The 26336-nt window shown below is 46.1% G+C and overlaps 1 protein-coding gene across 2 annotated transcripts in view; it reads left to right on the top strand.

Annotated features, from left to right (window-relative positions):
• The window catches only part of PTPRR (protein tyrosine phosphatase receptor type R), a 1074582-nt gene that overhangs the window by 426903 nt on the left and 621343 nt on the right, over positions 1 to 26336 (top strand). For both annotated transcript variants that reach the window (XM_069628248.1, XM_069628247.1), the window contains exon 3: positions 4296 to 4409. In XM_069628248.1, coding sequence (XP_069484349.1) covers positions 4296 to 4409 — 114 coding nt within the window. The remainder of the gene's footprint in view (positions 1 to 4295; positions 4410 to 26336) is intronic.

The following is a 26336-nucleotide window of genomic DNA, read 5'->3' as shown; positions in this document are numbered from 1 at the left end:
AAATAAAATGTAACATTTTGCCCCAATATAGTTTTGAGTATAATTAGCAAGTTACTCTTTTTAGTGTATGGTTTTAGGTGGTGCCACCTATAAGCTGAAACTATTGCATTAGAGTACAGCTAGGGAGAAAAGGCATATGCGGATGGACACATAGCCTTTAAGTGTTTTTTGGTTATGTGCTCACCCATTGGCTGTCCATGGCAATGCTAATCCGGTATGATGTCCTTTTATCGCGGGATGTTTTTTCGCGGGGTTTTCTACCGTGAATTTTTTTTTAAAAACCCATCTAATTTTTTAGGGGAGGTTAGTAAATTATATATATGGGGTGTGGGTGTTTGGGAATAAATAAAAATGAAAGAAAATGGGGGGGTTAGGGAGGAACCCTCCCCCCAAAAATAAAGATACAAACCTTTGATGGTTTTTTTCGAGAAAAAAATCGCACAAAAAAAACCCACGAAAAAACATCCTGCGATGAAATGACATGGAACCCAAATCCGTATGGCCATTCCAGCCCCCAATTCGTGCCCCTCGCCACCCAAAAGACATCCTCCTGGGATCTCTTACAGCTGGCTTTATCAAGCCTTACCATCACAACTTTTTCTCGAAGTGCCTGCCAGTATTTTTCCAAAGGAGTCTTCTGATAGTTAATGACTTAATTTGAGCTGTAAACGTGGTACTGGTGTAATACAAATGTCAACCAGGTCTCCCTTCCGCTACCCGATTTTTAATTTGGGATACAATGACCCACTAGACAAAAATGCCACCACTATGGCCAACATTCTTTCTGAACTAAGCTTAAATCAAAACATTCTCGAACCCACTCATACTAAATGGAGAATCCTTGGCTGGCTAGCAGATTACAACTGTACTGCCAACATCAAATTCATTGTCCCACAACCTTGGACAGACCACTTCCGCGTGTCCTTTGAACTTTCCACCTCTAGACCACTCGCTCCAGGGCCCACCATGGCCCCGCCATGTCCAACTAGGAACAAAAAGAGTATCACCAAGGAAAAAGTGATTCCCGCAATCCTACCCACTCTAAACCAATTAGCGGATCACTTAGACTCTGAAACGCTCATCGACGAATATAACAAAATCATGTTAACCACTCTCGACAACATCGCCCCCCTAAAACTTAGACCGAGTAAACCCAAATCCCATTTAAATAAATGGTTCACCCCCAAACTAAAGGACTTACGACAACTTAAGAAGGGTTGCGAAACCGCATGGAGGCTAATCCCCTCAGAAGACCACAAAAATAAACTAACAGAAATCTCTTCCCATTACAAAAAGGAAATCCATCTGGCCAAGCGAAACTCATACAACAAGCGTATATCTAATGCCAACTCGAATACGAGGGAACTGTTCACCATCCTTAAGGAATTAGATTCATCCATCCCCATTCCGGATATTTGCTCCAAAGATAAAACATGGTGCTCAGATATACAAGCACTATCAAATAAAGTAACTATGCTCCAAAAGAAAATAGCTAAGAAAAAAGGCTCTCTCAATCAACCAGCCCAAACTAATAATCTAATTACCGACCACCCGTCAAAGGAACAGGACTCAGCAGCACGATTCATGTTCTCAAAAACTTCTATCCTTGAGATAGAGAAAGTCATCCTCTCTCTTAAACCATCCAACTGTCAGGGTGACATCTGCCCTGCCCATCTTATAAAAGACGCTGCCAGAGATCTCTCTCCTTTTGTATCAAAACTAATCAATGCCTCATTCACGTCGGACATTGTGCCCACCAATTTGAAACAATCTTGGGTACTACCTCTGCTTAAAAAGCAAACCCTAGACCCACTTATACCGACCAACTACTGTCCCATAACAACAGTTATGGCTTAAAATCCTGGACAAGAGTGCCTATAACTAAATTCAAAAATTCTTGGAACAATATAAGCTCTTAGGAGCACATCAATCAGGATTCCGACCCCAACATGGTACATAGACTGCCCTCATCGATTTGAAGGCACACATAGATGATCTACGAGATAAAGGTAAAACGGCTCTTCTCCTGTTGCTGGACCTTTCGGCTGCATTCGACCTTGTCGACCACAAGGTCCTTTGCAGCCATTTAGATTCAGCTGCACACTTCTCCAACAAAGCTATAACCTGGATTGAGTCCTTCCTCAGCGACAGGACTATGAGGGTGTTCTCCTCTTCGGCTGCAGCTGACCCGATCCCCATCCTGTGCAGAGTTTCTCATGGCTCTTGCGTCTCCCCAACCCTATAAAACATATTTAGTAAGCCCCTTTTTGATGATCTGGACCTTCTTGGTATCACCTACACAAATTATGCAGATGATACCCAGATTCTCCTTTCACTTTCCTGGGATTACAACAAGGATTTGGCCTTGGTAAATAGGGTGCATCTCATCATCCAGGCATGGATGGCAACTCACGGTCTATGCCTGAATGAGGATAAAACAGAGCTTATCATCCTGGGGACCAATACTAATCTTAAAAAACTAGGCCAAGACTATACCTCATATGAGATTGATGGTAATATCATCAAGGCTTCTAAAGAGGTGAAGACACTTGGCTTCTATCTGGACTCCACCCTCTCCTTCGACAAACAGGTGAAATCCATGGCTAATGCCACAGCTTACACTTGTAAGCTCATCAGAGCAGGTAAACACTTTCTCTCAGATAACAATTTCATTATCTTAGCTAGTGCCTTGATTATGTCTAGGCTCGACTATTGCAATGCCCTATACATTGGCACTAACAAATCTATCATCCACAGAATTCAAATCCTACAAAATAATGCCTTGAGAGCAGCTCCTGGCGTGTCCAAAAAAACGAATATATCTAAGATTAGGCGTCAAAACAACTGGCGGTCTACCCAAAATAAAATCTATCTAAAAGTTGTATCCCTTGTTCACAAAGCTTTGAACAATGCCGCAACAAGCTATCTCACGGACAAATTCCTAAAGAGAAGTTCCATCCGACCAGCAAGAACCTCCAATGCCAATAGCCTTATCATACCGAAATTCAGGCTGGATAAGGCTTGGGGAGGCAGCTTCCAGGTCCGAACGGCCCAACTATGGAACTCACTGCCACACCCTCTAGGTGAGGAACAGCCTTTCTGAAAATTTAAGTCCAACTATTTTAATCTGCTGAAGGCTGCCGATGACTAGCTGCTCACTAGCTCTTACTAAACTCATGATACCTCCTACTGTATATATATTTACTCACCATCCTGCGGCCCATTTGTACATCTTCCCTCTCTGGCTAGTGATGTGACGCCCTGTTAGTGCCTGTATATAGTCTGTTTTGATTGTAATCTGTAACTGACCGCTATGGCCTGTATATATTTTGCTTTACTTGTAATCCGTAACTAACTGTTGACTGCTTGCATTTATCTTGCTGTACATGTAATCTGTAACTATGTAACCTCAAGCCTCACATATTCTGTACTGCTGCGCCAGGCTACCTTCGGGTTTGGTGCGCATTATAAGTGAATAAAACAAACAAACAAAACAATAAGCACTATCTATGTCCTTCGCTGAAGTCCTGTTAATAACAAGCATTGACAAAGCCTACAGTATTGGCTTGTGTATAATTATTAGGCAATTGCCAGGCACTGCTATCATATGTCATGGTACCTGCACTATTTTTGCAGCTGCTTACATTGATGGCCAGTTAATACCCCTACAGCACTGTCTAGCAAATGCATTTCCAGGCCTACACAAAAGCCAAAACTGTTGGTATTGCTAATTCTTGTTTTAGGTCTGTCTGGAAAAAACTTTAGCTCTCTTGCAATTCTCATTTTCGATCAAAAAAGAAGCCCTATTAGGGCTGCTTTTTGGGCGTAATTAGTTGACAGTGTGACTGATGAAATGGCTGAGTAATACCAAACAGAAAAGGGACATTTCGATTTTTCTTTTTCATCCAACACACAGCTAGCTTTACAAGTGAGTTTGTAGGCTTTAGTCTGCACTATGTTCATGTAGAATGCAGATTGCATGCAAATGTGTGTGTGTTTGCTTAGGTAGGCTTAGATGGGATAGGGCAGTTGTGCATTTACTTTCTATGTTCTTTTACAGCAGTTTGAATATGTGGTGTTAAAGTCAAGGAGCATTGTCATTAGTCGCGCCCTGGCATATGGTGCAATCTTAGTATACCTTTATTGATATTTGTAAATGTGCCTATCCTGGGCCTTTAGTAACTCGAGGTTATCCATGGCCACCGCTAGCGGATGCAAAGGAGAGCTTAGTCATTTGTTAATGAGGGGATGTGCTAATCTGGGAGCTCATTAGTGTGTTTTTGTCTCTCTCTTAGACTTTGCAAATGGATGTAAACAAGATGAACTCCACCACGCTTCGGATGTTCCGTCAAGGAGTGGCGGCGGCACTAGGACTCTTACCTGAGCAAGTTCACATCAATCGTCTTAATGTAAGCACTCTCTTTTAAAAATCATGTTTTTTGCCTATTTCATCACATCAAAAGTAGCCGGTGGTTAATCTCCATCTTTATGGAGTGTTTTTACACACTATAGATACATAAAAAGGAATTTTCCTTGTCAATAAAATGGAGGACAAACATCAAAAGTAATTATCCAAAAATAATGATAAAAAAAAAGGTCTGCGAGCCCCTCTGCAGAGAACGAACACGGCCAAATAACCTGTTCTATGGGAAGGTGCCCACTTGGGAGGGTCTACAACCACGTTTTAGCTCACTGCACCTTCCACAGAGAAGAAATATCCATTTGCAAACAAGGGTACCACCAGCAACCCTAGACACGTGTTTCGGCCTTGTTGGGCCTCCTCAGTCAGGTGAAGCTGTGGTTGCAGACCTTCCTGAGTGGGAAACCTCCTGTAGAACAGATTATTTGAACTGGGATCGTTCTCAGTCGAGGGGCTCCCACAACTTCGTATAATGTTCTAAAAAGAGTTATGCTTTTAGAGAAATGTATACATAATTCTACTTCAGTAGCAGAAAGTACGCAGTTGTTTGAGGCAGTGAATAGAAATAGGACAATGAAGCCAATAACAATCATACATTTTTGCATTAAAAAGGGTCATCTTTGGGCCTTCTCGAGGTATTTGATTCTATACTCTGGGAAGAATTCTGTAGAAGTCTGTCAAATAGTTGCATTTGTAATTGTTATATTTTCTATTGAGTTGCTTAATACATATTTATTGATGTTTTAGTAACAAGCAGTTAAGTGTTTATGAAGACAGTGGGCCTCATTACGAGTCCGGGGGCAACCGTGCCGGAAAAACTGGCAGGCTACCGTTGGACCCGTATTACCATTCCGTCTCCGTGATTCCCGGAATTACTGGCGCATTACGACTCCAGTGACCCGGGAATTCCGGAGGCGGAATTCTGTAAGTCCCCATTCCCATGGAGTCCCATAGGGCTCCATGGGGATGGGGACAATGGAATCACTGGTTCCATCTATGACGCAGCCGGTGTTTCCATTTGCGCTTGCAGTCGGGTGGCGTTACTCCCGCCAGGTTAGGCTTGGCGGGAGTGACACCTCCCGCCTGCAGGACTCTGAATCAGTCGGTCTGGAGAGAACAGTGGCAGCGTTTTTACCACCACCGTTCTTTCCAGACCGGCAGGGTCAGAATGAGACCCAGTATCTGATCTCCTTTCTCACCAACGACTCTCTCAGGTCCAACTGGGGTCTTTCCTCTCTTCTATTCCTCTCTCTACTTGTGGTGTTCCCCAGGGGTGTAGACTCTCTCCCTGGCTCTTCAACCATTACTGGGCACCTCTTGCCCACCTCATCATTACTTTCTGCTCCAATTTTCAATGGTATGCGGATAACACTCAGCTCTCTTTCAGGATTCCCTCAGCCACCTCTGCTTCTTCTCCCATACCAGGCTGCCTGGCCACAATTCAGGAATGGTGTGCCACCAATGATCTTTGCCTTAAACCCAATAAGACTGAGATCCTCCTCATTGGGACACCCACTCTCTCCTTTCCTCTCTCTCTGGCTGTCCACTCTGGGCCCTATTCTTGCTCCTATTCTTGCTCCTTCCTGTGAGGCTAAGAACCTTGGTGTCATCTTTGACTCCACCCTCTCCTTCTCCCCTCACATCGCTGAGGCCTCTAAGAAGTCAAACTTCCAGCTGCACCTCCTCAGAGGTATTCTTTTTCTCACTTTCCCCCAGAAGCTCACTGTCTCCAGAGCTCTGGTCCTCTCTAGGCTGGACGATTTCTAAATCTTCCTGCCTCTACTCTTCGGCCTTTGTAACTTATCCAGAACAGGAATGCAAGACTTGTCCCTGGCTTCAAGCCCAGGGATCGTATCTCTCTAGCTCTGAAATCTGGGCTAACCCGCACTTAAGGGTCTGTAGCTGCAACTATACAGTCCCTTCTCTCTGCAATTATGAGCCACCCCCTGGCTGTACTTTTGAGTTAACTGCCATGGCCCCTTCCCCTCCCCTGGCACTCCTCCCCTTCGCTCTACCCTGCACTTGTGTGATCTGAATGACACAAGGCCTAGTAAGATTGTTATTTTGTGCTCCCTTTGTTTCCTCCCCCTTGTCTTGTCGCGCTTCGAAACACTTGTCTAAAGGCGTGTTATAAATGCCACATCATGTCATATCATATCATGTCATACATTTGTTTTTTGAGTGTCACATGTCCTTTATCTGTAGATTACATTCATCACTCAAAGCTTGCATTATATTTTATATCCTATAATCCACCTTCACATTTTAGTCACACTTGCCTCGTTCCTTGGAATTAGTACAAGGTACATCCAATTTCCGAATAGAGTAGTTGGCCAAAATGACCCAGTCCTTCTTAAGCAATCTTAAACATACAATTGGAGCACACCCAACATAAATCAGCAGTACAACGTCTGAAATACATTACATGCTCCTTACCTTGCGAGACATATATTCAGCGTGGGTAAATGCTTGCAAGTCTTTCAATATTCTCTTGTGGGGAGCCTGAAGTGGCCTGGTCCCAATTTCCCAAATTCTTCTTTCTGATTATTAATTTTGCAAATGATATGTTCATATGATGTGTGCTTTCTAATCCATGTCAACCACGTCAACCACTGCTAAATGGTGTGCTGGTGATTTGACCACCCTACTCAAAATGGATTGTATTTCTGTCATTATAGATGTGATGAAGTGCCTTGCCTAATCTTAATCTTGGGGACCAACGATGGGGTTCTGAAAGAGATCAGGGGCAGCCATGAGTAGTGGATGCCAAGCCCAGAGGATGCATATGGGGAACCCCATACCAACTCAGCTTGGTCCCCCTACCAAGGTATGGGGCAGTCACAGGAACGCTCACAGTACAACCCCATTACAGACACCTGTGGCCAGCGCGGTGAAAGGGCAAGTAACAGACCCTCAAAGATATCTCTTTCCTTAATGTTGACCCACTTAGAAAGCCAATCCAGCTTCCTTGTCAGACCTAAATATCCAGCATACAATGTAAAGCCTTCCCTTTTGAGGGAATGAAGTTGCTACATTTCAAAGTCACTTGCAAGTGATGAAATACATTTCTCCCTTAGGCCCAGAGGGAAACAATTCCCACTCTGAGTGATACCCACACAGTCCCAGGGGAAGCCCTACTGATATGCAGTTGCATGCAGACAAAGTGAAACTGGCTTACATTGTACGGGAGAGAAGGCAAGTAAATAAAGCTCATGCTCCCGCTCAGTAGAGCGTAGCGGGAGTTGCAAAATTGAAACTTTGCCTCAACGGACAAGTTCCAAATTCACCAGACATCTTCACAAGCTTTACAGAGGGTAAATCACACACTAAGAAGGCAGAGGATCATAGGGAAAGCAGGGGAGGTAAGGAGATCTCACATGTGTCTACAGTAACTCTATCGAAGGTGGCAGAATACCTTCAAGTAAGCTTGGGCCAACCACCATGGACCACCCTGGACCAGACCTGAATTTAGGAATGATTCCCAATCACATAACAGTATATCCTGCACAGCCCAGGTGCAATCAATATCCCTAAGGACCACCCAGGTGGAGGGTAGACCATTCGATTAAAGAAAAGCCCGTTCAGTCAGGCAGGGTAGGCTATTGGAAAAGGAGCTGGAGGAAGGTATTTTGAGCAGGTTGCTAAGTGAGAGGATTTTAGAGAGGAGATGTTATGTTATATTATCTTATATTTGTATAGTGCTTCTTTGACATATGTGTGTCAAAGCACTAATGTAGAGGAGCACTTGCATGCCTCTGCAGGAAATCCCGCCCCCCTACCTCCTATATGTTGTAAGTCCGAGATTGTGCAATGCTTGACACCAGCAGTTGTGACCATACCACAGCGAGTATTCGAAAGAAGATATCTTTTGAGAAAGCCCTATCAAATGTATTCCCGAAGAGACGATAATCTGAGGGAGGAAATTCCTGAAGGAATATGAAAAAGAGTGAAAGAGACGCCAGTGAAGTCACAAGAGATGAGCGTGATGCCCTGACGATACTGGCTGAAGAGAATGCAGGGATCTTACAGAAACTGATGACGAAGTCAAGAATCTAGTAAACTTTCATGTGCGAGAAGAAGATTGCACGTGTGAAAAGCACCACAGAAAATGCAAGCCGTTCAATAACTGTACAGATGATGTAATGCAAGTAGATTAAGTGATCTTAGGAGCTGGCTATATGTAGTGAATAGACTGCAGGCAAAGCTGACATTGTATAGAGACTGGACATTTCGGAAGCCCAGACCTATGGAGAGGAAAGGCCAAGAACTGTGTAGCAAGAGCAAGCTGAGATTGTGGAAATGAATGTCAAGGCTGTCTGGCCTGATGTCAAAACTGAGGCAGTCAAGGCCAGTTATCTACTCTTTAAGGCAGTGAACATGAGAAGCTGAATCATCCCTTGTTAAGGTGCAAAAAAAGAACACCAAATGTGCCAAGTTTTATTCATTTAAGACTTTTAAATGCCGCAAAATGGACCAAATTGTGGTCTCTTGTCAAGTGAGCCAAGGATGGAAATAGAGATAGGCATGGAGTCCTAGAACTAAAATAGTGCGTGCTCGCACTCCCTTTCCCAGAGACAGGAATACTCTGCAAGGCCAAGTTCAAAGAGAATCTTCATGGCAGAAGGCATGGGCGATGAGAGATGATGTTCTAATTGGGTGGTGAGGTAAAGTCCAGTCCACCTCCTCGTACCTGGGTCTGAGCTTGCATGCTGCTAAGTGAACTGAATTTTTCAGACATGCCTTGTGCGTGCCAACCAATTATAGAGGGCCTTATAGTTTGAGAGCCAATGATATACTGTGTACTTAATATTGTTGAAGATGACATGTTTTAGAGGTAGGCATAAATTGTCCACCTGACAGTAGATATCCAATCACAATCCCAACCCTTATAGAAATTATACTTAGATGTTCCCCTTGAACGTATCACAATCCGTCATAGGTTTCTCTCATTTGCCACATAGTATGATGTTACCTATGATGAATTTTTGGTATAGAAATGTGTTTTTTATGAGAAATTCACTGAGAGCTCGAGCGAACATCCGTTGATGTCCGTTGTCACTCCCTGTTTTAGATAATTGTTAATAAAGTTGGTTCAATTATTTGGTGTCAGTTATTTTGCATCCCCATCCATTGCATGCACGATACCCAAAAAGCTCTATGCTCACTAGTATGCATAGCCCATCAGCAGACCATATTCTGAAAAGACAAGAGAGAGAAGCAACACTATGCATGCAGCAGAAATACTAGTCAAGGCATTTTACGGAAAGCAGAGAGGCAGTCTAGTCTGGAAACAACGGACAAAGAGAGGGTAGTGAAGAGGCAAGGAGTATATTAAGAATGATAGAAACTATGTGACAGCTGTACCGACTGCCTGTGCAGTACCGCCAGAAAACCCAGCAAGCACCTGCCGTGGGAGTAATGTTCTCCCGGACTTCTAGCCAACACAGAGGAAGACCAACCCTCTCCCTCTCAAAGGTCTTAGAAGCTTTTCCCACAGAGGTAATACGAACTAGGACATTGGCTCCCCTGCACCGCCATTAACTTTGTTCAACAGCAAAACCACACGGAAGATGTGGGCTGGTCCGAGACCTCTTTTTTAAAATGTTTGCCGGAATTCAACTCTCCCAGGTGAGGAAGACAGATTGGACAGGGAAAATGCACCAATCCCGAAGATGGGCGGGATACAAAAAGGGGCAGCAGGAAGTGTGGGTTACTTGGGTAAGGTCAGAATGGGAGGAGGGCCAGCAGACAAGCAGTAGGAAGGAAGGAGCAGTGGAGTGTGGAGAAGACTTGTGGAAAAGGTGAGGTATTGGTTCATGAGGGGAAGTTGTACTGCTGTTTGAGTCTGTGTGAATGTGTGGCAATAGTCTGTACAGTAAATAGAGAAAGGAGTTATGGTGAAGTGGATGGTACAGAGAATAAGGAGAGTGTTTTAGTAGTCTGGAGGGAGGAGTTGCGGTTTGGAGGGAGAAGTATTTGTTTGGAGGGAGTAGCAATATTTTGAAGGGAGGAGTAACGGTTTGGAGGGAGGAATAATAGTTTGATGGGAGGTGTAGTGGTTCAAAGGATGAGTAGTGGTTTGGAGGGAGGACTGGTGGTCTGAAGGGAGAAGAGGTAGAGAGGAAGGGGTGTAACATCTAAGGACTAAGGAAGGTCTTGGGAATGTGAAAAGGGACAAAAGAGTGGTGTGAGGAGTAAGGATCAGGGGAATGTAGTGACAGTAGAGAAAAGAAAGATGCGAGTGGGTGTGTTAGAAGATTGTAATACTTGAAAGGAACTATCACAATACCCTTAGCACACTAACAAGTGGATAGTTTAGGACCAGTTAGGAAGTCCCAGTGGCGTGACCCTCCTCACCAGTGACGTAATAGCGGAGGCAGGGTAAATGCAAAGGTAGGTCCTTAATTTAGCGGACAGACCCCATGGCCACACCGCCACTCAGCCCCCATCCAACCGTCAATAACAACCTGGAATGTTGGCTCACGTTGAATGCGGTCAGCATTCCAGAGCAAATTACGACAAAGTCCCAGTGGGAGTTTAGATAGCTGCACTTAGAATACTACTGTTAGCACAAGTAAGCCTTTGGACAATAGTGGTTTGCATTTAGTAGCGAAAGGATTGGGGCACTAGAATACGTAGTCCACTGCGCTGATCAAAAATAGCACTAGTGTAGGTACCCTGCTGCCTGTGATAGCGTTCAAGGAGACAGTGCCCTTCCGTCCCTGGATTATCAACGTGAAACTAGGTGTAGAACCTTACTCACAACGGTGCTGGGTTTGATACAGATGAAAAGAGCGTAGGGTTAGTCTATGTTGTCAAAGGATTAGCCCTAGGTACCAGTTGTGTTCATAACAGGAGTTTTATTGAAAGTTCCATACAACACGTGTTTCGACCCTCCTGGGTCTTTCTCAAGACATATGTATTTGATTGCATTCAGCCATGGGGTAAGCGTCTTTAGTTTAGACACTCACAATAATCTCTGTTGAGCAATTCTGGTTGCAGGTTGAAACATTTAAACGACGCCTGATAAGAGGTTCTTGGTAGTTAATGGGGTGCTGATGGGTGAATGCCAGTGAAGGTTCTGAGGAGCGGTTTAGAGTCTGCCTCGCTGAGTCGTTTCGTAATGGTGATCTATCGATGGAGGGTCAAAACACCTGTTACAAATGTGACATGCTTCCTGTAGACCACAGCAGAGGGGGCACATCTTAAACGAGCTGACCTTCTTCCTCATGCCATGATAACACCTACTCGCCAGTAACATAAAACGTGCCTCTACCCTCCTAAAAGAGGGGGAGGTGTGCACCACGGCAAGAACGCTGCTGGCATGTGTCCTCTTCCCCTCACGTACATGAGGTGCCATGGATTAAAGGAATGGTTTGGTCAGAAATTTTTACTGTCCCTACGGGTCGGCCATGTGTTTTTAAGCCTAAGTCGGTCGATCGTAGAAAAATTTCCTATGGACCTTACCCGAGTTTTCATCTACTGTTTAGAACCGACTTAGGTACGCGAAAACAGGCAGCAGGGCGCCGCCATTTTGTGATAATCCGATCACTTGCCACATCGCCCTGGGTGACCTGCTTTTGCAGCACTAAATCATATCCCCCACCCCTGAGCCTGACATCAACAAAGCATTCCTATTCCCCGCCTCTCTCCGTGACGTTACTGGGCTGCGTAGCCAAACGCGCCCAGTCGTCTTCTACGCGACTTCACACAGAACCCAGAAACCAACACAGATCATCTCACAACACAGCGCGCCACTATTCGGAATATGAAACTGTAGTTTAAAATCAAACAGCAAGATTGTACATTTGGTAAAGTACATTTATTTGACATTAAATGTTTAGAGAATATTCAGCAATTGTCATATTAAATCGGAATGGAATTTTTTTTTCTTTGCTCTCGATTCGCAAATCCGCTAAAGTTTATCGTGAGTCACACGCTTTTCCTTTATGGTACACAGGGTGTTGGTTTTCGTTAAAAGAAGCACTTTGGTCGCACGGTGAATCGCAAGGCTGTTCCATCAACTAGGCACTAGGCCACCGTAAAGGTTGATATGTTGCTTCTAGCCGCTAGTACTGCGTAAGGGCATATGGGCCCTTGGCGATCGTCCCATAAAATAGTCAAGGTAGTGCAGTTGTTTACAAGAAGCTGCAGCTGGTGATTGAAGAAACCGTCGGCCGGGGTCTGGAATAGGTGGCAGTCGCAGTACGGTAGGATGTACCTGTTTTGAAAGCATAAAACATTGAAATTAGTCTCACCAACCGATCTTTATTACTATTATTCATTTTATATATTAGGGCTGAGGTGAAACTATTTGCTTGCGAGGATAGTACAATGGAGTATGTTCGGCTCTAAAAGCAATGCGAAAACTGACGAAAGAAATCGAGGATAACACACAATGTAATGATTTATTAGCGTTGAACCACTGAGAAACGACTGTTTGTCTACATGCGTGTCGAATGGGGACGTGCATGCCCATGTGCCCAGTAGAAAGATGATCCCACAAATGTTTTACTTGCTCTTCATTGTAATATGCCACACAGAACGAACAAGTACAACTTAACCCCGCTTTTTAATGGTACGCTATTGGTATTATATTCCGGTATAAAATTGTCTAAAGAGTTACTTACATTATATTTGCCATTTCCATTGTCTCTGCGTAATGCAGTCCGTAAATCCCACTCTGTTCGTGCCAACGATTTTTCATATACTGAACTAACATGAAACTCGGTGTAGTTTCAGAATTCTCAGCCTTATCGTCTCTTACGTTATTGCACCCCTCCTTCAACTGAAGTCCTTTGGGCATGGTCCCTGTCTCTCAAGGTCAAAAAACAATAGAACCTTATACTGCCAGTGCGAGTCGTGGGCCTCTCCAGCCCACGAGCAAAAAAATCAAAGCTGGTGACCTTCATTCTGAATGAGCATACATTCCTACTTTGCAACATCCCATGTAAAGCCATCCGTGAGAACTTGAATTTTGGACTCCATCTTTGTACTAGGCCTCACTGTGCTAATGCAAACTGGCTTCTCTCCCATCTGCAACACCTCACTTGGCGTGTTCCAAGGCCCCCAAGTTTGTCCTTGTTGTCCGCGATCTTTGCAACCCCAGAGACCCATAACTATGGAGACATTGACTTTTTGGGGGAATGTGAGGAAAAGGATAAAGTACCTGAGGAGTTCAGCTGAAAGCATTTACATGAGATTGCAAAGCTTAGTTACAACAACAAAAATATATACATACACATATTGAAAAGATCAGCAATATGAGGTGCATAGAGAGAGAAGTCAAAGATGACACCCAGGTTGTTCGCTACTCAGGATGGTGAAGGGAGTGGTTAGGGTTAGCATACTTTATATGTACACTGTACAATAACATTTTTTTCAAAAAGACAATCAGATTATAATCATTTATACCAGGATTTGAACTTCTCAACAAGCTCTGCTTTGGGTGGACATGGCACAGTAGCAATGTTTGGTGGCAATGTATCTGTGCTGTGCACAGAATCGCTCAAAATTCCACGTGTATGCATCTCTAGTACATTAACAATAAGACCTTTAACAAAGTCAAATTCCATTTCCTCATATACTGGTTTGACCACCCATTTTTTACTTCTTTTTGTAAAGGCCGTAGTGTAACGAAGCATCCCTACATTACCCGTAGTCCTAGATTGTTCACGGCATACATTCTCATTATGTGCCAAGACCGCTAGTAGAGTCCTATGTTTCATGCCCTGTATGCCGAAATGCAATCGCTTTGGCCTGTACTTTAGGCACATATTGTGGAACACCTCCAAACCTCCTGAGTGACAGAATTCTGTCAGTCCCCTCAAATCTCTTGATAGAGTTTTATCAAACACAATCTTCTCAATGGCTTTTTGTGTACGTGAAGATGGAATCAACCACTTCTTGTTCCGTGCCTCCTCTGGGGACAAAGGGCCATGTTCACGTTGGTGGAAATGTTGGTTTTCTGTCCAGCGGTGAACGTTGGTACAGTGGTGCATTAGTGACCGCCATTTTTCAAGTAGAATTTCTACTGACCCTTCACAAATTTTGGAGCTACACCAAAGATGGTTGCTGATAGACTGGGACCACTGTGAAATACTTTCCCTGCAGCCAAGATTTTCTTATTGATTGATTTAGCAAGATGCCATAAGTCAAATTGATGTTTAATATGTGGGAACTGCTCTCTCATTGTCTTGGCTATTGAAACGTGTCTGTCCGTGGCTATGAGGTCGATGTGCATTCCCCTCGATTGTAGATATTCCAATGATGTTATAAATCCTAGTTTCTCCATGGCCACTGAGGATTTACATTGGGACACCTGCACGACCACCAAACTCACAATTTTCTTACTATCCACGTCCTGAAAGTGGTAGGTGCAGTACTTGGCTGAAAATCCAGGGCTGTCGCACTGTCCATCGCCGGCTAGCCTGAACCGCTTGCCTTTGAATGTACTTTCTATAGACAATTGTTATATTTTCCAAGCATCACTAATGGCCGGAAATAGATAATCATGTTGGAATTTGTAGTACTGCAATGGAGTCCCACAAACTGAAAGAAAGTCTCTAACTTTCTAAAACTGGACCCACTAAAAAGTGAGGCAGCTGCACAGTAGATTGCCTGCTGGCAGTTTCCCCAGCATCGGTTGTGCAGACCATGAGAACGTATGATGTAATGTACAGGTGGCAAGTATTTTGACGTTACTGCCTTGTGTTTGACAAGTCACATTCAGCAATGGCTTTCCACATACTTTCCCTCTAACTGAATGCCCACATTTCAGCATACTTATAATATCCAGCAAACAACTGTTGAATACTATGTATTTGCCCTCTTTCATTAGACTGTCATCCTGCATCACAGTTGTTTCGGGCTGTACAGTTGTGGACATATCACCCGAATTAAAACTAATATCGGTGATATTATGTTCTGGTGTGTCGGTGAATAGTGCTGCTGGTTCATTCTCTGTCATTTCAACATCTGTTACTTGAACATTGATGGGAGAACACAACAATGTCGACAGTTTTGGGGGGAATTTTTTTGGCGGGTGTAGATTGTGTGAATTGACATGTGACTACTTCTGAGCTATCTTCAATACATTCAGTATCATCTTCTTGTGGTGGTGCAGTCGCACTGTAGCAATGGTCCAATAAAACTTTGCTGGATTCTCCGGACACATTCAATTCATGTTCTGGCCATTGGACATGAGCATCTCGAGTCTGAACATGCCGCGCCTCAAGTAATATTTCCTCCAGAGTGTAAATGGTTTGGCAAGCAACATCTCTCATTTGTTTCACTGTCTGTGTATGTATAGTTCGTACACCCACGGGCAACTAGAGGACAGATTGGAAAAGGGTATAGTCCCCAGCACAAAACTATTTCTAAAAATATGAACCTTTTGTAACTAACCTTATTTTTGTTTCTTTTCTTTGCAACTTTCTTGACTCGAACTTCAACATCTGCACACTGTCGCTCCGATTCATATCCGCATAGACAGCACGGAATGACGCTCCATCGACTCCCTGAAAACATAGTACTTGCATTAGTAAGGATTACAATATTGAAAACATAAAACACACTTGAGGACGACCACACAGGTACATCTCAATAGCTAAACACGAATGAAACATTGTGTAGAACAATCAAACGACAAGTATTCGAGCTCTGATGATCTAGTTCGATGGAACTGTCAGTATCCATACCTCGTGCTGCTGAAGAACATCTAGGGATGTTGTCAATGTGGTGGACACTTCAGCATCTCCCTGAAAGACAGTACTTGCATTAGCATGGATAACAATAATTATAACTGAAAGCAAACACTAGGGGATGACAACTAAGGTGTATTTCAATTGGAAAGCACTAACCAAACATTCGGTAAAATAATTACACGATACATAAAAACTATTACTTGACATGCATAAAACAAGTCTGTGGCGGAATAGCTAAGTAAGATTACCTGATACGCGCTAGAAGTGGTTGATAACTGCATGCACGACACGGATGGAGAATCGGGTTGCTTCATATTCAGTGAATAGTCAAGAAGTTGTAAAGGTAAATTATTGTTTGATAGTGAAATGCCAATATTAAAAAGTGCCATGTAAGGCGAAAGAATACTTGAGAATAATGCTATTGAAAATGCGCAATATAGCACAGCTCCCTGTGCCCATCAATAGATTTCCTTTGGGGGGCGTGGCCAGCGCTGATGGCGTAAAGACGTGACTGTGTGGAGCTCCCGTCCCGATCCTGGCCCAGATCCTTTACTAGACCTATATTCCCGACCCAACCAAGAGCCAAACTCACACCCAGGAGGGGGAGGCGATTCCGACCCCGATCGGCGCTGGAACGAGAGGAATCGGAACCGGCGTTCCCGAAAACGCGGCCTTCGTACTGCTGCCCCCAGGCGAAACAAGATGGCGGACGGCGGCGAGGCTTGACGGAGGACTGGCCAAGCTGGCAGCGAGGCAGCGAGGCAGCGGGGAGATAATCCATCGGGCGCCGCCCCCCCTGTCTCGGAGTGGAAAGACCGGACGCCTTTGCACCCTGCTGCTGGGGGCCCTCAAGCACCTGAAAGAACCTCCGCATTGCCCGGGGGAGCGGACGGAGCCATATTCCCGGCTCCGCGATCGCCGCGGAGGAGACACGGAGTGCGAACGGACAGCGGCCACCACGTGGGAGACCCCGTCGGCGAGGAGCTCCGCGTGTTGGGGCGGCGGAGACCTAAGCAGGCCCCTGTCGCCGCGGCGAGCTGCGCAGGTCCCTCCTCCTCCCATCCTGAACAGATAACCGGGCGGCAGGTGAGCGAACAGCACAGGCACAGAAGCACCGGTAAGACTGTAAACCCTGACCCAACGCTTGAGAGCCGGAACACGCCTGAGTCACGGACGGCAGGGCCCAGTGGGGCTGCGGGATAGCGGCCCGGTGTGCCAGGGGATCGCTGTGCACCCCGTTGTCCTGCTGAGGGAATATCCTGCATTGGGCCACGCAACTACCTACACCCCCTTGCGCCCACCGGCGCTACCAAAGGATACCACCGAACTCTGAAACGCGCAGTTCGGTGTGGCTCACATTGTTTTTACACTGCCTAGGGACTGTTTGGTGGCTCATCCCTGCTGTCACAATACCAGGAAGGACAAATGTCTACCTCACGCAACAAGAACAGGGGTACATCAATCATGGACTCGTTCTCGGGGGCTAAATCCAAACAGCCCGGCCAACACGAGATCCCCACACAGACAGAACCCCCAACAAACGCTGCCGACCCCAGCAACACCCAAGTGCTACAGGCTATCGCAGCACTCCAGACGTGCATGGAGACTAGGATAGATGAACTCAAGGTGGACATACAGCTCATCCGTCAGGACGCCCGCAACCTAGCGGAAAGAATAGATAAGGTGGAAACAAACCTACAGGACACCACGGACACTGCCAAGGACTTAAAGCAAAAAGTCATCACACTTGAGAGACAAGTGGCTCATCTTGAAGCGAGATCAGAGGAAGCAGAGGGGAGGGCTCGCCGCAATAACATCAGAGTCCTCGGCGTTCCTGAGGGGATGGAAGGCATCGACCCCACAGAATTTATTGAGTCCTTACTAATACAGGAAATCGGAGCTGGCAAGCTCACACAGGGCTTCTCTGTCGAGAGAGCCCACCGCGCCCTACAAAAGCGACCCCCTCCGGGATCACACCCTCGCCCGATGATCGCCAAGATCTTAAACTTTCGCGACAGAGAGACGATCCTCAAATTCTCGAGGGACGGAGGCGAGATCAGACGCGATGGCTTCAAGATCGTAATCTATCCCGACTATACCCCACAAGTGCAGCGAGCCAGGAACTCATTCATACCTGTCAAAGCCCAACTGCGGAAGCTCGCCCTCAAATACATGCTCCTGTATCCCTCGCGCCTCAAAATACTATACAAAGGCAAAGCCGTCTACATGGAGACCCCGGCAGCAGCCACTATGTGGATGGAGCACAACAATTTGGCTGAGGGAGAGGATCACATCTTGACACCCAACGGCTGAACCCAAATAGATCTTCATACAGCAACGATTGATTGGCTCTTTTAAGGACGGGAGCCCTACGGACCACCCCACGGATATCGTCACAACCCACCCCACCCCAAGCATGGCTGGCCCAAGGCCAACACCACAACCGCACCACATGACCTGGACAGGCCGATGGGTAGCGGAAGCCCCCGAGCGTTGTCCTCCCAGAACAGCTGCTGGGGGCAACACACAGTTAACTTTCTTGTTCAATCCACCTGTTCGAGTGGAAGTTAAAATTGTTCACAAGTCTCCGATTAACACATCAACGCAACAATCAAGGTCAGCAGGGAGATTGCAGTGTACAGACCCAGGGGGCAGCCGCTCAGCACATGAAGCTGGCTCGTGGAGGGTTGAAACTGCCTCGGGCCCATCGCCCCGGCTCCTTCGCCACCATCATGCCCACACGCCTTAAAGTCGCCACCTGGAATGTGAGGGGTCTGGGTACTTATCTACGCCGGAACAGAATAAAATCCTATCTGCACAGAAAAAGGATAGAGTTGGCCCTATTACAAGAAACCCACTTAACCAAGGAATCCATGGCGGCACTCAAATCATATTGGGGTGGACAGGGGTTCGGGTCCACATACTCCAAATTCGCTAGAGGGGTATTCACCTGGATCAGTCCCCACATCCCCTTCCAGCTTACCAAAGCTGAAATAGACCCGGATGGAAGGTATGTTATACTCTTGGGCCACATCGAACAAACAGAGATATGTATTGTCAATTCATACCTCCCCAACAACAACATCCCCGCGCACCTCACCATGTTATGCACAAAGATTGCACCCTATAGAGATGCATTCCTTACTTGGGGTGGCGACTTTAATTGCGTCAGCGACCCTGTGCTTGACAGGTCGGCTCCCCCCTTGGCGGGCACGTCAACCGCTACCACCGCCATGAACACCATGCTAAATCGTCTAGACCTGGTAGACATCTGGCGGGAACAACACCCCGGGGATCGGGGCTACTCCTTTTACTCCTCGCCACACAATCTTCACACCAGAATCGATTATCTCTTCACCGGCAAAGAGAGCTTCCCCCAGATTGACTCTTCTAACTACCTGGGTCGCACCATCTCCGACCACTCTCCCCTGATAATTGAATGGAACATCACTGGACCCAGTTCTCCCATACCCACATGGAGGATGCCCACTGAGGCACTTAAAGACTCAGAGTTCAGGGAAAGCCTCAGAGAATCTCTAGCGAACTAAATCTGTGAGAACAAGGACAGTGTTGACCACCTAAGCACGGTCTGGGACGCTCTCAAAGTGGTTGTAAGGGGAGAGGTCATAGCAAAGGCTGGAGGCATGAGGAAACACCTAAGAACCGAACTCGAACTACTAGAATCTGAAATAGAACAGCTAGAATCCAACACCCTGGACCCCCAACCACAGGAGGACAAGCTGGCCAGTACCAGGGCCGCCTGCAAGGAAGCCTGGGACAGACTTGCCAAATTTGATTACATTACCAGAACCAACAAAACACACGCCCACGCTGACAAACCTGGTAGACTACTCGCCTGGCTGTGCAGGAAAGAACACCCTAAGCACTCGACCACAGCCCTAAGAGATGCTGATGGCACGCTACAACGGTCCCAACAGGGAATTAATAACACCTTCGGGCAGTTCTATACCCGACTATACTCCCATACTGATGTGGTGCCCTCCGAGGAAATCTCAAACACCCTGGACGAAATTGGACTGCCCCCACTCCCGTTGCCATGCAAGGAGGCTCTAGATGCTGAAATCAACATAGATGACATAAAAGACGCCATCGAGTCCCTGGCCACCTGCAAGGCTCCGGGTAGTGATGGGCTACCTGCCGAATTTTACAAAACCTACGAGCCGGAACTGTCCCCGCTACTACACGAGGTGTTCCTAGAAGCCTATGAATCGGGCATCCTGCCCGGGAGCATGCGTGAGACCTTGGTGGTTCCGCTCCTCAAGCCTGGTAAGCCTGCAGATGACTGTGACTCCTATCGCCCTCTCGCTATGCTCAATTATGATGTTAAAATCCTCACAACCATTCTGGCCAGCGGCTGTCCAAGGTGATTGGTGAGGTGGTGCACCCCGACCAAAGCGGCTTTGTGCCGGGCCGTAACACCACTGCCAATCTACGTAGATTACAACACATACTGTCACATCCCACTCATACAGGGAAATCCCACGCTTTGCTTTCTTTGGACGCCATCAAAGCGTTCGATTCAATTTTCTAGGAATGGCTGATTGCGGTACTTAGGGAGTTTGGTTTCGGAGAACGATTCATTCGATGGATCACAGTCCTCTACACCAAGCCGCGAGCTCGGGTGAAAACTGGTCGGCTCATCTCCACGGAATGGGACATACAAAGGGGCACAAGGCAGGGCTGCCCGCTCTCCCCCATGCTATATATAATCGGGCTTGAACCCATTGCCATTTTCTTTAGAAAACAATTCTTTGACGCTGGCATAAGGATTGACGGGGTGGATCACATAATTCCCCTGTATGCGGACGATGTCCTCCTTTATGTGAGGGACCCACTGTTGAATGTCCCAACCATGTTGGAGGTCCTCGGCAACTTTGCCAAGGTATCAGGCATACACTTTAGCAGACACAAGTCTTGTCTGTTTCCGTTGGGCGCCCTCCGGAATACACACATAGATGACCTCCCCTCACTAGGCATAGGTTGGTGCCCCACCACGTTCCGCTATCTGGGCATCAATATTTATCATACGCCTGAACTCATACATGCCAACAACACGGTAGCGGCGCTGCCTCCCTTGCGCAAGTCAATTGGGTTTTGGGCTCGCCTCCCCCTATCCATGATGGGTAGGGCTTCCATCATTAAGATGATTGTTCTCCCCAGATTTCTCTATGGGTTTCAAAATATTTTCTACTACATTAGAACTCCCTTCTTCCGTCTCTTAGGGAGGATACTTAAAGACTTCCTGTGGGGAACTAGTAGGCACAAATTTGCATTATCCACGCTGACCCTCCCCTACGAACAAGGAGGCATTCGGCTCCCTGACCTGGAACGTTACTACCTGGCTGCCCAACTAAGCTTTGTGGCTAAATGGCTAGCCGATGATGTTACCCCCGAAACCCTGCTTTTACAGCACCCGATTGCTCCAATCCGGTTAAATGAACTCGTTTGGGCCCCTCAACGTCTTATGGACGGGATTCCTTTCTTAGCTACCCTGGGTCGTCAGGTATGGCAAAGGGTTATGAGCCTTCTCCACCTGAAACATAGTTACAACCCGGACATACCACTCTTAGCCGACCTATGCCAGAACTCGGTGGACCTCGCCTCCATCCGACACTGGGAAAGGCTGGGAGTATACACTTGGGGGGATCTATACAATGAGGGCACCTTCCGGGATTTCCCCTCCTTGCAATCAGATGTTGGCGTCCCGGCTGGTCAATTCCTTTGGTACATAAGGATCCGCAAATTGGCTAGGACTAAATGGGACACATGGCCCGAGGAGCCCGAAACCGACTCCTTCATAACACACCTATACAGCTTGGCGGATGGATGGAGGCCTGTGTCCCGCATATATAGTCACCTAATAGACAGGCCCAACCCCCGCAGTCAGGACCTCAAAACCAAATGGGAGAGGGACCTGGGTCACGAACTGTCTGAAACCGAATGGGGTAGAGCACTAGCGTTCCCTAATGCGGTATCCAGAAATTCTAGATTTAAACTGATACAACTCAACATGTTATACCGATCTTACTTGACACCACTCAGAATAGCCAAAATATATAAGCTACCCCACCATAACTGCCCATGGTGTGGCAGAGATGAAGCAAATCTCTTACACATGTTCTGGGGATGTGTCCAGGTCCGGCGACTATGGGCGAGAGTGGAACTCCTATGCAGAGAGGCAGGCATAACCAGATATGAATGGACCCCGAAGGAGTGCCTTCTTGGAACATACCCCAGACTGGCCAAGTTTAAACACTCAGTCAAGCTCATGGACCTGGCATGCATTCTGGTCAAAAGGACCATTGCTATGGCTTGGAAGCGACCCGGAGGCCCACAATATCAGGTATGGCACAACGAACTGGAGCGATGGATAGGGGCAGAAACCACAGCTTGGGAGAACGGCCTCACCACATCCCCTGAAATCACGAGCTTGGGACTCGCTGCCTGGAAAACTCTTACTTGGGCCTTACTCAACCCCTCCAATGACGATAAACCCCCTTGAGCTACTGACCCCTGTTGGCACACGATACCTGAAACGGATCACTAGCACGGTACCTAACCTGTGCTCTTCTGCTGCTTGACCCCCCCTTGTTGCTTGGATCATCGACCACACGGAGACTTGTTCATGTTGTTAACATTGTTATTGTTTCGTTATTTCTGTTTAATCGTTAATTCACAAATGGCCTATTTTGTGTAGTCCTGACTATTACTACGGCGACTGTATGATCCAGTGAGACACTGTTTTATTACACAAATTCCAATAAAGAAATTTGAAAATAAATCAATAGATTTCCTTTGAGGGTTATAAAATCGAAAAATAATTTATTGCTAAATGTCATTATTCAAAAGCTATACACTCATATCAATATCGAAAGTATTACAAGGGACACAACACCTAAAATATCAATTAATCCATTTTGGCTACCTACACACTACCGCAAGGCCTAAAGCTAAATCCGGACACTTGACTCACCAGTGGCGGAATGTGGACGAATAAAGTGGGAATAGCGTTTGCGAGCAATTTTCGTGTCGTTCGCCGTTTATTCTTCTTTGTTACCCAGGATGTGGTGTACATGTTCGAGGGAAAGTGCCAGCTGCAGATGCGGTATCGATCACCCCTCTTGTCCTCAAAGACTTTTTGGACTCTACTTTCAAGCTCTGACGGTGCATAATCGCAATATCGGACCCATTCTCTTATCCGATCTACAGTCTTATGGAATATATGCATTGTAGTGCCTTCAGATTTATCATGGGTCTACGAAGGGCAACCGCTTATCGAACAGGCAGGCATTGTTGAAAATTCTGAAAAGTAAATATCAACATTATTATAAATTCTTGATGAATAAAAATGTGATAAAAAAGTAAATGAACCATACAATGTTCAATGCAAGGTTTTTTTTGGTCGCCGGAACCATACCAGTTCATCATGTGCGGCTTAGTATTTGCATAACTTTCACAAATTAATAAATGATGTGACTAAGCTCTGAACATGTGACTCGTCCCTTGGATGTACTGTCTTGCACGAAAAGGAGACATGCTTATATTATAGACAGGACCCACAACGGATGCAATTCAATGACAATTGACACAGATGAAAAGAAATAGATCTATTGATAGCATAACAATTGAAACTCAAGTCAATAGCAATGAGACCAATGAACATAGCACTATTGAGTACTCTACTCGCAAATAGATAGAAATCTAAAAATGAAAAAAATATGACTGTGATACATGGCCTTACCTTGACCAACAAACAGTTAGATTCAGCAAGCTGAGTAGTTTGTGGCAGGAGAACAGGTAGATGGCCACAGGTAGCACACTGACGAGTTTGCTCGAAGCTGTCACAGAAGTTCACAGATAGCACGACGATGAGCAGATTAGCATCGATCTCAGTGGTTTTCAGGTAGCACGTTCAGGAGTTGACTTGCAAAGCACAAAGATGTTCTCCTGAGACATATGAAGTGGTTTATAAAGTATAAGAAACAGGGGTGTGTTTGTGAACGAATGACGTGTATATGTCGTGGTAGTATGTGGTTTGCAGGGGGACGGCCAGCGTGAGGGGGGATCCTGGCCAGAGACACAGGGTCTGAGGAGGCCATGTGAGCAATGGCCCGTGGGCGTGGGATACCTTTTGAAGTGTACATGCTGTTTGCACCTTGGCCGTTTGTGCCCCTGACAGCCCCCCTTGGCAGCGCACATCCACTGGCGCGAACTGCCTTTGATAGAGGGGGGTGGGATGGATGGGCCGGGGGCCTACAGACAAGGCACTGGAACACTGCTGAATGGAGACACACTTCTGTGGATTGCAGGGTCGTGGCCTGCTTCAGGGGAGGTCTGCCTGGAGACACGGGGTCTGAAGAGGCCATGTGAGCAATGGCCCCTGGGTGTGGGATACCTTTTGAAGTGTACATGCTGTTTGGCACCTTGGCCGTTTGCGCCCCTGACAGCCCCCCATGGCAGCGCACATCCACTGGCGCGAACTGCCTTTGATAGAGGGGGGTGGGATGGGTGGGCCGGGGGCGTGCAGACAAGGCACCGGAACACTGCTGAATGGAGATACACTTGATTCATTTAAAAAATCGAAACAACCTTTGTTAAAATATATGTTGTGTTTTATTTAGTTTCTTAATCTGATGGCACAAAAATACTAAACTTTACACATTGTGTACAGGTCAGGTTGCAGCACAGCGAGGGAAAATCCCCTGTACTGACCGCCGTCACTGGGGAAAGTTTGTCTTATGGCACCAACGACACAGGCGGGTATTACTCTTCGGACGCAGTGTCCAAGCCTGCCGTGAAGCCACTATGTAAAGGAACGATAGGCCACCAGCCTGTACCACCTGTGAAAAAGAATGATACAAATTGTTTTTAAATGACCAAGATAAGTTTATTAAACCTTTGTTGTCAATGACAATTCTTGTAACTAATGGCATTCTGCTCAGACAAATGCTATCTAGACACTGCACACTATTGAATGACTTCCATGCGTTACAATGATATGTAGATGTACTTTTGAATATAGGAGACGACCATGAAATAGTAGTGGCATCACAACCAGAGCATATTTACTCGTTACTCGGATTACGAGGACGAACAGTTGTGCGAAGTTCATGCATAAGCACCATCATTATCCTCAACATGGACCGTGTGAGGCAGGCGGCCCTGAAGTCTGGCAGCTCGGTGATGCATTGCGGCTGTGGCTCGCCTTCCGAAATGTAGGCCACGCATCCAGAGTTTTCACAGCAGCAGCAGTTCTCGTCCTAGGTTGGCATTAGCTCGCAACGATTGCATGTACACCAGGTGGAAACACCATCCATGCGACTAGGTCCAGGGTCTTCATCCGTTGACTCGTCCTGCCAACTGCCGTCCGAAGCCCCATCGTTTTCGCATATTTTCCTTTCCAGTAGTTCCTCCTCGGTATACTCGGGCTCGTACATGTAGGGCTTTATTGTAGCCAGTGTGTGGTAAACAAACTAAAATCATTATAGCAATGGTACAGGTATCTGTTCACACGGGCTACAAGCAGCGAAGGTAGCTGACCAGAGCACAGAAACGAGTCACAGAATACTCAAAGTAACACACAGAGAGGAATGGAATCGAAAATCTGCTGCTCTGTGCTGTCAAACGGTCTGTTTATATTTATTGAGTAAAGAGACGTCCTGCCATTTCCATGGCGACACGTCATTAGCTGAAGTGCAGCGATTGTTTACACTAGACGTGCTTTGGCGTTGGGAATTGGGCGGTACGTGTCTGCTGATGACAGGCTCAGGGCGGGGGATATGATTTAGTGCTGCAAAAGCAGGTCACCCAGGGCGATGCGGCAAGTGATAGGATTATTACAAAATGGCGGCACCCTGCTGCCTGTTTTCGCGTGTGTTTAGTAGACGAAAACTTGGGTAAGGTCCATAGGATATTTTTCTACGATCGACCGATTTAGGCTTAAAAACACATGGCCGACCCGTAGGGACAATAAACATTTCTGACCGAACCATTCCTTTAAACATGAGTAAACAGCTACGGCACAGACATGACAACACTTTCTTTTCTGTATGTCAGAGGAATGAATATTTTGTAGGCTTGAATTTGATCACTTTATAAAGTATATGCCCTTAACTTTATACAATGGATTCAAAATGTGCACATGTGAATCATAAATGAATAGAAGGTCTACACAGTTTGTATCACCCATC

The sequence above is a fragment of the Ambystoma mexicanum genome, chromosome 12, assembly GCF_040938575.1.
Source record: "Ambystoma mexicanum isolate Mex_15411 chromosome 12, UKY_AmexF1_1, whole genome shotgun sequence".
Lineage (NCBI taxonomy): Eukaryota > Metazoa > Chordata > Amphibia > Caudata > Ambystomatidae > Ambystoma > Ambystoma mexicanum.
Note: the sequence above shows the minus strand (reverse complement) of the source record. Positions and strands in the feature narration are given on the sequence as shown.